This window comes from Desmodus rotundus, chromosome X (genome assembly GCF_022682495.2).
Source record: "Desmodus rotundus isolate HL8 chromosome X, HLdesRot8A.1, whole genome shotgun sequence".
Classification (NCBI taxonomy): Eukaryota; Metazoa; Chordata; class Mammalia; order Chiroptera; family Phyllostomidae; genus Desmodus; species Desmodus rotundus.
This window is the reverse complement of record NC_071400.1, coordinates 81,883,636-81,898,027: the sequence shown is the minus strand read 5'-3', so window position 1 is coordinate 81,898,027 and position 14,392 is coordinate 81,883,636. Positions and strand designations below refer to the sequence as shown.

The window sequence follows — 14,392 nt, the reverse complement described above, 5'->3', positions numbered from 1 at the left end:
CTCCAGTTCCATCCATGCCTGGGGAGGGGATAGTGGGGAGAGGGGTCTATAGGAGCTACTATAAAGGACACAAGGACAAAATCAAGGGGGAGGGTAGAGCTGGGGGAGGGAGGTGGGACTGGCTGGGGTGGGGTAGAGGGAAGGGGAGAAGATGCAGACAATTAATTGTAACTGAATAAAAATAAATTAATTAATGAAAAATAAATAAATAAATAAAAACAAAAAAATAAATTAGGTTTCCATGTGAAAACAAAAAAAACAAAAAAAACCCAATACGGTGAAAGGCTGTTGAAGAATAGTATATTCATAAGGTATCAAAATACCACAGAAATGAGTTTTTAATTACAAAGAAAAAAGAATTCTGCCCTGGCTGCTGTGGCTCAGTGGATTGAGCACTAGGCTGTAAACCAAAGGGTCGCCAGTTTGATTCCCAGTCAGGGCATATGCCTGGGTTGTGGGCCAGGTCCCCAGTAGGGGGCGCACGAGAGGCAACCACACATGGATGTTTCTCTGCCTTTCTCCCTCCCTTCCCCTCTCTCTAAAAATAAACAAACAAAAATAAAATATTTAAAGAAAAAATAATTCTTTTACAATGGATGTATCTTACTGCTACCATACGAACAAAGTGTTAATTTTGTTCGGCCAGCTGTGACACAGTGGAAGTACACAATATCACCCTCATCGTCTTCTTGCCCCCAAATTTTAACCTGAATCTAATCATAAAGAAATGACCAGAAAACTGCAGAATATGGGACTTTCTTCAAAAGAACGGGCCTGGACTCTCCAAAAATATCAATGTCATCATGGGAAAAAACCGAATATGTGAGAAGACTGTTCAGATGAGGTGAAAGCTCAGAGACACGGCAGGCAGGGATAAGGCAAAAACCTTGACCGGATCCTGGAAGAAAACAGCCAGAATGTAAAGAACATTCTGGGACAATGGGGAAACTTGAATGTGGGCTGCACGCTAGATATCGTAACCCCGCAGAAACTCCGTTTCTTTAACATGACCCTTTCTCCTTTCTGTCCATCCACTGCCTTCCTTGACAGTTAAGCCCTTAGGACCAGAGTCAAACTGTCTTGAGAACAAAACCCCAGGTCTGTCGACCACAGAAACAGAGTTTGGTCAAACTTAAGATAACATGTTGACCTCAGTAGTGTTTTGGCCCTGGAAAGCAGATGACCCTAATGGACCACACCCTCCCCAAACCAGACAGAACCATGTGCTGGCTGACGGGGGGACCTGACACAACCATCACCTGCTCCCTGCCCGGGCCCCAGCCTGTACAACCCACCCCACCCCCAGGAAGACATCGGAGGGCCAGGTCTGTGAGCCCCCAAGCCCTCACCTGGGCCCCCAAGCATGGCGTGATTTCCTTAGAAATCAACCTCTGCTTTCTTGGCTGCAAACTGCTGTCTGCGTTTGATAAGGCCATGATGCGCACAGGCAAATAAACTCCTTTAGTCCGGTAACAATACTACTGAACTCATGTTACATTTGCATGTGGTGATAGCACTGCAGTTATATGGAGGCAACAGTCCTTTTAAAAAAGATGCATTTTGAAGTATCTAGGGGTTTATGCTGTTTTCTTTTAACTGGTAGAGGGGAAAATTTGGGGGGCGTGTGTTCAAACACAGACATGTGGGGAGGAAGGGAAGGAAATGTAAATGAGGCAAAGCACTAGCAATGGGCATACAGATAGATGCACAAGCCATATCGATGTTGAGTACACTATCCTTTCTATTCTAATTCACGGTTGAAATTTTTCCACAAGCAAACATTGGTTGAAAGCATTGTTTCTTCCAAATCACCCCTTCTCGGGGGAGAGGGCAAGAGTGACTTTAATCTCTGTGACGGGGGTGGGGGAAATGGCATCAATAGCTGCTCTATACAGTGTGAAAAACTCCTCAGAAAACACAAAGCTAACACCACACTGATTTCCTCCATTTGTTCGCTTAGCTTCATTGTTCTTGAAGCATCCCCTCGTATCCTGGGCCTGGTAGTGCTTTCCCCAGACATCTAACTGTGAATTTTCTCAGCCATCAAAGTGAGTTCGAGGATCCCCACGATCACGGAAATTTTTCTTGTTTCCAATAAGGACCAAAAGGTCAAGAGTTGTGTCCATGAGGCAACTAGTAGTGAAAGGCTTCCCGTAACTGCGGTCTTGGGTAGAAATCAAGTCTTTTATTTTGAGTTCTGAAGATAAGGGAACTAGTGGGAGGCCAGCAGACACTGATCTAAATATTCATCAGGATTCTCAATCCCCCACTAGAGATAAAATCAGCCCAAACACTAACGTTTGGTGATTTTCCGCTCCTCATGTACCTGTTCAGGGATGGCTGTCTTGACCTTAGTTAGGCCTCTCCACTCCTGACTAATAAACCAATTAATTAACACCATGGCTCTAGGAAACACAAGCGCAGTTTTTAAATTCATGCAGAGCCGTAACTATATACGACGTCTTTAATTTCTGCTAAAGAGTGCTTATTTCATAGGAAAGTTGCACATTTACAGGTTAAAGCACACAGATCTGTCTGTGGGTGTCATACTTTGCCAAGTATGCGTGAGGACACGATGCTAAAGGACAATACAGACCATTAACTCTTCCACTGTGGCCCCCTACAATTATTTCGAATTCAGTTGAGGAAAAAGCAAAAGTATAGGCACAGAAAACAGAGTAGTAATTTCCAGAGACTGGGAGCAGGCAGGATGAAAGCAAAGCGACTGAGTATTTGATTTCAGTGGCGGTGGAAACGTTCTGTGTCTTGATTGTAGTGGCGCTGACACAATTATATGCATTTGTCTAAACTCACAGAAGTGAGCACCAGAATGAATTGTAAAGTACGGTTTTTGGGTAGCTTAAAAGCAAGACAGAAAACAATTTTCAAATATTTCATCCAATGCCAAAAGAAAACCTAAACAACAACAACAACAAAAAAAACCCCTCTAGCTTCTAGATCAGAGAATTAAGACACCCTAAGGACCTGGATAAATGGATATTTCTTATCTGTTTATCTGTTTCTTCCAGGAAGAAGTTTTGTATTTTCCTTAATCTTAAATAATGTTTTTAAAAACTCCAATTCATAAACCAGCGGTAAATGTGGAAGAAAGGAACACAGGAAACATTGAGCTGAAAGCCCCTTGTTTCCACGAGCTTTTTGGGTAAGTTTCTATGTATATTGGGTTAATGGTGAACCGATGAAAGGGAGTCTCAGTCAGTCTCCCAACTAGGGATGGCTCTCAAAACAATTGGTTTTCATTAGTATCTCTGCCTCATCTTTTGTAGGAAAGGGGGGAAGGAAGGAAGGAAGAAGGAAAACTCGGCCGAAACAATGAAGTAGGACTTGGGAGCTTGGGAGGACGGAGGAGGGAAAACAGGATGGTGCGTGCTTTTCCGTAGCAATAAGGACACAACTGAAACAGGGTTCAACTACAACCACGCCCTATTTCAAAAGACTGACGAAGACAGCGACCTATCACGGCACGCTGACAGGGTAACCACACGAAGCGCACTGAATTAAGTTAGTGTGAGGTTATTATGAGGTTAAACCCACCATAACTTGCAATTTTTCAAAAAATCCCCAGCAATGGAAAACCAATAGTCAACTCCCGACAACGCTGATCATACTCTTATCGACAAAAGATCTTTCTGAAAATGGGCAGGAATTCTACCGCACTGTGCATAAGCAGGCCAGGGAGGAACTTGGTGAGACAACCCGAATATGAATATCAAATTGCAGTTAACTCACTAATGTCATACTTACTAACAAGTAGCCATCAGTCAAAAGGGGTGGAAGAAGGACATCTATGGAACTAAAGGAATCATATTCTGATTACTGAACAAAAAGCCAAAGAAAACCTAATGAAAGCGGAATTTGGGGGAGTCATTTTAAGGCTGGAAAATGTAAAATGTGATCCATTGTCACGGGGAATGCTGTCAAACTGGTTAAGAAGTGTCCTGCCGTGGTATTTTAACACTTGTTAGAGAAAACACAATCTCAGGACTCCCTAAATCTAACTTACAGATGCTTGGGTACAGATAGAAGGCATTACTAACCTCGAGGGATATTTTGGTACAGAGCTCCGGTCAGATCCCTGGGGAGCAGCAGGGAGGAGCTGTACGAGGAGGTTGCCCGAGGCAACGGTAAACAGTCTATGACCACATTGGCTGAGAAGCTGAGCACCTCAGGGGCGCATGGAATTATGGGCCAGAAGATTTAAAATAAAAGGAGGGCAGAGATTGGCTCTTTGGCTCTCTTCCTCCAGCTGCCTGGATGATCGTGGTGCAGCTGCCTGCGTCTCCCAAAGGACAATATTTTGGATGGGAGAAGGACCTCCACGAGCAGCCTAGGATTGGGGGGGCTGGCAGAAGGTGGCAGGGTTATTCTTCGTTGAGTGTTTTAGAGGGGACGGGCTCTGAGGCAGAAGCCTGTCATTCTTCCAGAATTGTGTAGCTTTTTTATCTTATGTTGTTTTAGTTTGTAAACCAATCCTATGGAAATAAGATAACTAAAAACTATCAGGGGGAATGATAGGGGGTCTCAGGTGTTAAAGAGTTTGGCATTAATTGATAGGTGTAAGTGATTAAAATGTAACTAAAGGGTTAAAGATGTTAGCCTTGATTGAAAGGCTTACATGACTAATGCACGTGGAAAGCTGTTATTCCAAAACTGTGTAGCTTTTGAATACAGACTCCTTTCTGTTATCACCAAACCTTTGCCTCTGGAATTTTGTCCAGAGGGTGTGGCGGACAGCAGGACCCCCCACTTGCTGTTTGGTAACATTCTCATGTTACAATGACCTTTAGATAATCATAGCTAACCATCGGGGGCACTACAGCATATGTGCCCCCCCCAACTCTAAGTGCTCTGTCTCTATTGGCTACTTAACCCAAAGAAACACCCTATGGCTGTATACCCAGAGCTGGGATTTGAACCCAGGCAGATGGTTCCAGGGCCTTTGCACTTAACCACTCTGCCACTCACTAGGCCCAGGTATTCTGGAATGATTTCTTAGTTATATATATGATACACACACAGATAGATACAGTTTCACTTGCTGTGGTTTCAGTTACCTGCAGTCAACTGCAGTCGGAAAACATGAAAAATTTCAGACATAATTCCTAAGTTTTAAATTGTGCACCAAAATCTCATGCCCTCCCTTCCTGGATGTGAGTCATTCCTTGCACCGTGTGGCAATGCTGTATACACGCTTCCTACCCGTCAGCCACTTGGTGGCCGTCTTGGTGATCGGATCCACTGTTGTGCCATCACAGTGCTTGTGTTCAACTCATCCTCACTTCATTGTTGTAACTGTTCTATTTCATTACTAGTTTCTGTTGTTAGTCTCTTCCTGTGCCTCATTTACAAATGAAACTTTATCATAGCTGTGTATGTATATAATAAAACAGAGTATAATAGGGTTTTGTACTATCTGTGGTTTCAGGCATCCGCTGGGGGACTTGGAGTGTACTCCTGTGGATACAGGGTGGGACAGGGTTATATATACTTGTATATAAATTCCAGATTGGAATTTATTCTCATTTCGGTATCATTCTGTGTTATAGCGACTGTGCGTAGATGGTATTTATTTTTGTCATATGAATATAAAGATTCAGAAAACAGATGAAAAAGCAACTTATTCATTTTGATGCATGAATATGACAGGAGGCAGAAAACAGATGTAAAATAAACAGACTTTGACACCCAAGCTCTTGTAGTTGAAGCATATTTAACATGAAGTTGGCATCTCAATTGCATCTAAACAATAAAGCCCTTAAAATGTTTACAGAAGAAACTACTACAAAGACCACGCCGGGGAGGGGCACTTCCCAGGGCCCTGCCAAATACTCATTTTCAGACATATCACTCTTTTCAGAGTCACTGAAAAGTGTTGCATTTCTCACTTGAATGGAAATATTATTTGGTTTCATTTGAAGGTAGGCGACATACCTTCAATTGGGATTAGAGTATTCGCAATAAAGACCATGGGGGAAGTGTTTGTGTAAGTGTGTTGGGCTAGGACAGTTCATTTATACGCCCCTTCCTCTTATGACCTGGAATTCATGTACAGGATCACGTGAAACTTCCTTGGTTCAGTCTAGCATTTTGAACTGGTCAAAGCCACCTATTTCTACTCAGATGGCTTAGCAGAAGGAACCACTGGCCCGGAACAGGGCCTGACGTCTAGTTCTGCCATGACAGAGTTGCAGGACGTAGAATATATTCAGTCTACGTCTGTAGGCTTTGTTTGCTCATGTGAAAAAGGGGAGACGTGGACAATCAGCAGGGATGCTTCGTGCGGTCCGGGTGACTCACTGCCAGGGCAGGCCTGGCCTTACTGAGGTCACAGGGTCAACCTGCTCCGTCAACAGAGATGTTTCCACGGAACACGGGACAGGAGCAGCCGAGGATCTAGTCAATGAATCTGTATTTCCGAAACAAAGTTGTTTCAAACCTTCGCTTCTATCACTGCCCCAAAAGAGTGGATTTTCCCAGTACATGCGCTGACTGCTTCCAATGCAGACACACACCCTGTTGCCTCATGTAGTATCAATGGACACGCCACTGTCCCATCCATACATTTATAGTAATTTGTCCTTTTTACTACCCACAGATCCAACTTCATTTCTGGCTTAATGAATAATTTCTGGAAGAACTTACACTGACTTTTAAATAGGCTAAACATTTTATATGTATTTGAGACTGATTTCCTTTCCTCTCTTTAAAAAAAAATTGGGGGGGATATTTTCCCCAATTTTTTGATTATGGTAAAATACACATACCATAAAATTTACTATTGTAACCATTATTTTAATTATTTGTTTAAAAAAATTTTTTTTAACCATTCTTAAGTGGGTAGTTCAGTGGCTCGAAAAACATTCAGATTATTGTGCAACCATCACCACCGTCCACGCCAGAACGGAGGGTTATGGGGTGAGGAAACCTTTCAAAGACCGTCCAGCAAGGACAGAGGGGAATGATTTCCCGTCCCTGCCAGGCCCTCATACGAATCAGAAAGTAACCCGTTTCTAACTGTACCAACTTGAAAAGAAGTCAGTTTTCCAGCCGGTGACAAGAAGACCAAGGGAAAAAATGGACTATAGTCTGAAGTTGGCTTCTCCTGCAAGGCAGGGGATGATGCATTTAAACAAGAAACAACTACTGTACTGCCGTTTCCTTAGGGTGCTAGAAACATCTGTCCTGGAACACAAGCTTGCTGAGGGAACCAGCTGGGCCCCATTCGCCAGGTCTTACACTTCAAAGGGCAAGGAGCATTTTCACGCCTGTTATCATTCCCTTCATAAAACATCGTATTTCAGGCACAGCACGCACAGCACTGTGAAAGGCAAGGTCAGCGCTAGAGCACCTGGCTGAGGAGAAGCACTCCCGTCCCGAAGAAAATTTTCTGAAGAAAGTATTCCCCATGGAGCTGTTCAACCTGATTGCAAATCACTACAAAGTTGAGAGGATCCCCATAAACCTCACCTGGCTCTGCACCTACAAAACGTGCAAACTTCTGCTGGAAACACCCAGTTTGCCCTTGAACAACGCAGTGGACCCACGCAGTTCAGACTCACATTATCCAGGGGCCAGCTACAGCATCAAACAGTGCGTATTTGGGGATGAGGTGGTAACGCGGAGTCGGGGTGGGCTGGGCATGCTGGACTAAGACTCGAACTCTTCTACCAGCTGAGCAATTTTAGGGGCAAAGGCTAACTGTTCACCTACTTAAACAACAAGAAAAACAAAACCCCCAAACCCTTCCTTTTCTATTCTTCTCACAGGGTTGGTAAGGACAGAGGGAATTCAAGTGAGCCACGGTAGAGTAGTACCATCAGGAGCAATAGTGACAATATTATTTATAAGCATGGTAGGTACAAACGGCAGGGGAAGGTCTTTCACGGTAGTGACAGCAAACAGAGGGCAGTTATAGGAACTGATTACAAACGGTCTGAGAGGTACAGAAATCAGGATTTATTCTGTGGTCAATGGCAAGCAACAGATTTCTAGGGATGGTGTGATACAGTGAATACATTTCTATACAACCAGCGTAAGGAGCACCAAGGCCAGTGAAAGTCGGGACCAGGGTGCGGAGAGGAACCTCTCGACAAGAAGGCTGGAAAACAGTGTAAGAGTGCAATGAAAAGGAATCGAGCGAAAGATGTTTCTTGCCCTCAAAATAACGTGAGCACTTTACCCATTTCTTTCTAATTCTACCTGTTCAAAGAAGAAAATTCAGAAAATACAAAATAGTAGCGAGAAGAAACTAAAAACCACGTGGTACCACTGTTACTACCTGACGGATGTCCCCCAGGCTCACAAAAGACATTCCCAGGAGTCCGGAGACTGGCTGGCCAGGACACAGTCAGTATGAGAGGGCGGGCTGAGTTCAAAGTCTGGACACTGAGAAGCAAGCGCTGCTAGGACAGAGAAAGGGGTGGATGGAAACCAGAGACGTGAGCTTAGGGAAGAAGGCGAGCATCCAGCAAGAGGATGCAACGGGCAAACCCGGACCGGAGGGGGCTCCTCATAAGGGGACAGGACTGGGGAAAGCTGGGGAAAGTGCGGCTTCTGTTCAGCAGCCCCCTCAACAACCACATTAGGGAGCCGGAGACTAGACCTTACTTATTCCCACCACAAAAGAGAATTATATGCCATGACCGAAGTGTTAACTCTTGCTACAACAGCAATCATATTATAATATACAAATGTATCAAATCAATGTGATGTACGGGAAGTTCTCACTTGACATCATCGATAAGTTCTGTGACTTTAAGCAAGACGACTTACAATGAAATCAGTTTTACCATAGGCTAATTGGCATAAACGAGAGTTAAGTTCCTGTGGCATCTCACCAATGTTAAAAGGAAACAAAGTTGAATGAAATGTTGTTTGAGAACCGGCTGTTCACCTTAAATTTATAGTATTATATGTCAAATACAGGGTCTGGTGTAAATAACGCCCCTGTTTTTATTATAAAAACTTTTACTACAAAATCATAAGCATGTCATTCTGTAACATAAGAATATCACACTCAAGCTCACCATAGGATATTCTAGGGGAAATGTTCAAATTAAAACTAGACATTATTACATCCATATTATTACCCTACCAACCACACTCAGGTGGGCGTTACTTTTGCTGAACCCTGTACATTTCAATTAAAAAGACAGAAAAAGAGAGAGAGCGAGAGAAAGAGCGTGAGAGACCGAGACCCAGAGTCTGCAGCGAGGGTGGCGGCGGCTGCCTGGTGGTGTTGGCAGTGGCACAGACAGGACTGTGGGGCGACAGGACAATGGCTCCGGTGTCCCTGAAGCCAGCCCAGCTTACTCTGCAGCAGGAACTGTCTCTGAACAGATGGCTCTTGGCAGGTTTGTTTTCTGACACTCACTCTCCACCCAAGTCACAGCGTGTAACGACTGTGTACATATACATACAAATGAACGTGTCTGTGAGTTTCACACCTAGAACTGAAAAAGTAACTGAAACGACTAAAGAAAAAACACTTAGGAAAAACAAAACTCACATCATCTCAAGCTGTCTTATAATTGGATTGTAAAAAAACACCAAAATGAATCTGGACTACTTGTGGCTATTAGTATTCATTGTGTGAAAGTTATTCGTGTCTGCATTTGAAGTGGAAATATTAATGCAGCGACACGCAGAAGAAATCTAGAGGTAGTGATAGTCTATTCACATTTCGGGAGGTGTGAGTATGCGGTTAAAAAATGCACTTATTTCCCCACATGTATTTTACATTTACAGCTAATCTGCCACAATTTTGGCAAAACAATCCAAACAGTATATCCACCTCTGCAGAGGTGCGCTCGCTACGCATGCGTTCAGTCCATTTGCCCGCTCACTGTTGAATGGACGCTCACACTGCTCTAAACACCTAAATGTTCACAACGTTCTGCCCACAAGGCCTTCTGTGCTTTTATCCTGTCTGTGGTCAAGGACAGCAGGTATAACCCGGTTATCTCTAGTTCTAATGGTAATGGGATTACAATGGATTGAGAAACCCCGTAACAGAAAAACAGCTCTCAGCATTAAAATAAAAGCCATAACAACACTCTGAATAATGTGATAGTGCAAACACCTCACTCCTTCAGTGCTGGTGGCCTTACAAATAGAAACAACTTTTGACAAGAGGCCCAGAACTGTTTCTATCACATTTAGACTGGTAATCCCAGTCCTTAGAACTTGTCCTAAGGAAAGAAATAACTTCAATCAAGGAAGAGGGCTAACTGGTTGAAGATACTCGGTGCAGCGTCACCCACCACATCAGAAAACAGAAACAACCTAAATGTGTAGCAGGCATTTGGAGCAAGACGGTGTTTCTGGCAACACCAATTACGGTGTGGAAAAGGCGAGGGGGCAGGGTCAGAAAGGGAATGGACGAGACGGTGTTGACCCTGTGATAAGACTATGGGAAGGGTTTGGAATAGTGGAGAGATGTCAAAGATACAAAAGGAAAACTGTTTTTAAAAAAATGATAAAGCTGTGTCAACTCTTTACCAACAGCCATTGAAAGGAGGCTATAATAGTGTTAGGTAAAAATAAAAAAGAAACTTGTGTATAAAAGTCTTTTTCTTTCTTCTTTCTTTGTCTTTTTTGATGATTTTATTTATTTATTTTGAGAGAGAGGGAAAGGGAAAGAGGGAGAGAAACATCAGGGTGTGGTTGCCTCTTGTGTGCGCCCTACCGGGGACCTGGTCCGCAACCCAGGCATGTGCCCTGACTGGGAATCGAACCAGTGATCCTTTGGTTCCCAGGCTGGTGCTCAATCTACTAAACCATACCAGCCAAGGCTAAAAGTCTTTCTCTTATATACAAAGGACTGCCATGGCTGGAGCTTTACTCTCTGCCCCACGGAACCACTGCAGACTCCCTTCCCTCCCTGCAGCGTAGTACCTGTGGGGTCCCAGCTGCAGATGGAGATTTTGCTTCCTTCCTCTGTGCTGTCCTCTCCCCCATAAACCCAGAGTTCCAGAAGCCATTGCCTGAAGAGGTTTCAGATATCAAAAAACCCCTAGCTACCTGCCTACATCAGAGCTATGTGAGAAACTAAAGCTGTGTGTTTTAAAAATTCATTTCTATAATACAAAACAGTAAGTAGTTACTGAAGAAAAACAGTTACTGAAGAAGGTGAACAACTTACAAATTGGAAGCAGCTTCTGACACTTGGCTCAATGTTACTGCCCCCAAAGGACGCCACTTCACCCAACTGTCTTGGGATTTGGATGGAATCATGCAGGAGGAGGCCCAGCCGGCGCTGGTCACAAAATCCTGTTGAACTTGCCACCTGCTTGAAAAGGTCTACCAAAGGAAGAAGAGAATTGCAACAATTAAACTAACAGCACGAAGTAGATGCTAGCAGAACCTAATGGCCATCATAATTCCAGTACCAGTTTCAAGAGTAGCCAATATTCCCACAGACAGTGGTTACCGTATTTTGCTGTGTATAATGCACACCCCCCTTTTTGGCCCAAACATTCAGGAAAAAAAATCTTTTAATTTTTTTTTAAGATTTTATTTGTTTGTTTTTAGACAGAGGGGGAGGGAGGGAGGAAGAGAGGGAGAGAAACATCAATGTGTGGTTTAACAACCCACCAGAGCTGTTTTAATCCAATTATTTATTTATTTATATTTAGATACTTGTTTTTTGTTTTATAAATGAATTTGAGCATTTACTTTTGAACATACTATAAAATAAGAAATTTTTTGTTACAAATAATTACAAAACCCAAGAACAGATAGAAGGTGTTTCAGGTACCCATGTATAATGTGCATCCTTATTTTTCTCTCAAACATTTGGGCCAAAAAAGTGCGCATTATACACAGTAAAATATGGTACTTGTACTTGTATCTAGACATTTAGTACTTTTTATGGATGAACTATAGCTCTCAAGAAATGAGTTTACATACACTCCTGATGCCTGAATTTTTCCTAAGCCAGAACATGATCCTTTGGAAAATATTTTATATATAGAACATAACTACTATAATAAAATCACTGTCTTAGCATTAGGAACCACATAAGTAGCCTAAAGCACCACCCTCTTTTGGACATCAGAGATTCAAAAATGTCCCCAAATGGGGACTTCTTTACGAAGCCATAAGATCATTGAGTTTCTTGTTTGTTTTCCCCCGAAGGCTGCTGTACAAATTTGTGATTAGCTCCTCTCCCTTCACATTGTCACTGGTTCCCTAGGTGACTATCTTTTTGGATGAAGAATGCTATCTCCTTGAGACCAGGGACCCCACCTTGGGCAACCACGTGCCGGAAGTGTCCACAGAGCGGAAGAGCAGTACCTGGCGGACGGCAAGTGCCCGGCAGACTGGGTTCACACAATGTATGAACACACGCTGGCGACGTGTTTGGTTCTCAGAAATAAAGTCATTTTAGTCATACCTTGTATTCAAATAAAAGCTGCCCCCAAAACTAAATCAAGAACGCTTTTCCTACTCATAAGCACTCTTCAAACTGTAAGGCATGGGACATTTTAACGAGATAGCTAAGATGGCAACATCCAACAATGAGACCGCACACGCTGCTTTTTACCATCTCTACAACACGCACACAGAGATTGTTCAAAATTAGGATCTGCACATATCCCAGTTTGAAGTTAATAGTTTTGTTCCACCAACCTCAAAACACATTCCGTCTTAGTAGTTATTTGAAACACAGGCTCGAAGCTCCCTTGATGATTCAACTGAGTATTACAATGTGCTTACCACTGATAAGGTTAGATTATAAACTAATCTATAACAAGTAACAACGACATTTAAAGGGGAAAAAAACCCACAGAAAGATTCTATTTTACCCAAAATACATTCTTCAGTGGTTAACAAAATCTGTTCAGTTATTTTTCTTTTGTTTTTAGGATGAGGAAACTCAAGTAGAAAGTCCGTAGAAGTGAGAGCTAAAAAGGCTTGTGTATTTTGTGGCTTAGTCCTAGGGGGGAAATGAGCAGTAGAGCACAGAGTGGCTTTGGAGGAATTTAATCTCTTTTATCTCCTGCCTGTCCTTAAACTCAGCACATCTCCTCATTCCTGCGAGGCTAGGCCTTAGGGGAAAAGGGAAAAGACAAAATAGACTAGGTTTCGTTAATATTCCTACCAAAAAGACTTCCTACACGCTTTTAAAGGGGAAAACACGTACAGTCCTTCACAATGGGGACGAGGGGTTGCTTAGTCATACTTCCACCATCAGTCCTCTGGTGTTTGCCTTCCATGTGCATTGACAAATTTTAAGCAGAAGAACCTAATGGCTGATCAGTAGGAAATTCTATCAGGAGATACTTGCCCAGTAAAAAATGGCAAGCTACCTGGGTCTCCAATAATAAAATGTCAGTCACATCACAGAATTGGCTATGTCAGTACACCTTGAAGTAAGATGATTATAAATAAGCAGTGTTTCTTGAACACCCATGCCAGATAGTACTCTTTAAATTAAGATTCCAAAGACTGGGCAAGAGCATGGATTAAACCTTCACATTGGCCCTGGCCGGTGTGGCCCAGTGGAATGAATGCCGGCTTGCAAACCGAAAGGTTGCCGGTTCGAGTCCCAATCAGGGCACATGCCTGGGTTGAGGGCTAGGCCCCAAGTTGGGGACGTGCCAGTGGCAACTGATGGATGTTTCTCTCGCACAGTGAAGTTTCTCTCCCTCTCTTTCTCCTTCCCTCTTCATCCTTCTAAAATCAAATCAATAAAATCCCTTCACGTTAATTTTTCTTACTTATAGAAACGGGTTAGGGAAATGAGGCATTATCCCCTAGGGACATGGGTTTTATTCAGACATAGTCACCATAACGTAAAATACTACTTGGACTGGAAAAGTTACTCCTCGTTCTCTATTTAAATACCTGCAATTTACTGTCTGACAGGGAACAGCACAGACCACATTTTATGACATTCTAAAAGCAGCTCTACATCTTACATGAAGAACTTGCTGTCAAACGAGAACACTGTGTCATTCTCCATCCAGAACGGGCATAATTAGCCAACATTAATAACAGAATACGGAGTTACTATACATGACTTACATCTGTACTTGTCTTCCAAGTGCGCTTTACACAGAGAAATGATGCCAGTTTTAAAGGACAGGACCCGGATCCTCCCTGTTCGTCCCCTGTTATAAACAATCAAATCAGAAAACAATTACTGACATTGTCCTAGTAACTCTGCAGGGAAGAAAAAACCTTGGTATGAGAACTCTATTGACCGTTGTTTTTCAAGAGTAAGAACTTTTCTGAGTTCATTATCTATTTGGTTGATGACTTAGAATGGGATGGAAATTGGGCCAGCTCGAGCAATGAATATTTACTAAGTTTTCAATTCTTAAAAGCCCTTACTGGAATCGTAAGAGTGGCTCTACATAAAATG

The 14,392-nt window shown here is 42.9% G+C and overlaps 1 protein-coding gene across 10 annotated transcripts in view; it reads right to left on the bottom strand.

Moving 5' to 3' along the window:
• Window positions 1-14,392, bottom strand: part of DMD (dystrophin) — a 1,965,474-nt gene that overhangs the window by 69,488 nt on the left and 1,881,594 nt on the right. For all 10 annotated transcript variants that reach the window (XM_053917632.1, XM_053917633.2, XM_053917631.1 and 7 more), the window contains 2 exons: window positions 14,053-14,138; window positions 11,165-11,322 (listed from right to left, as the gene is read on the bottom strand). In XM_053917632.1, the coding sequence (XP_053773607.1) occupies window positions 11,165-11,322; window positions 14,053-14,138 (244 nt within the window). The remainder of the gene's footprint in view (window positions 1-11,164; window positions 11,323-14,052; window positions 14,139-14,392) is intronic.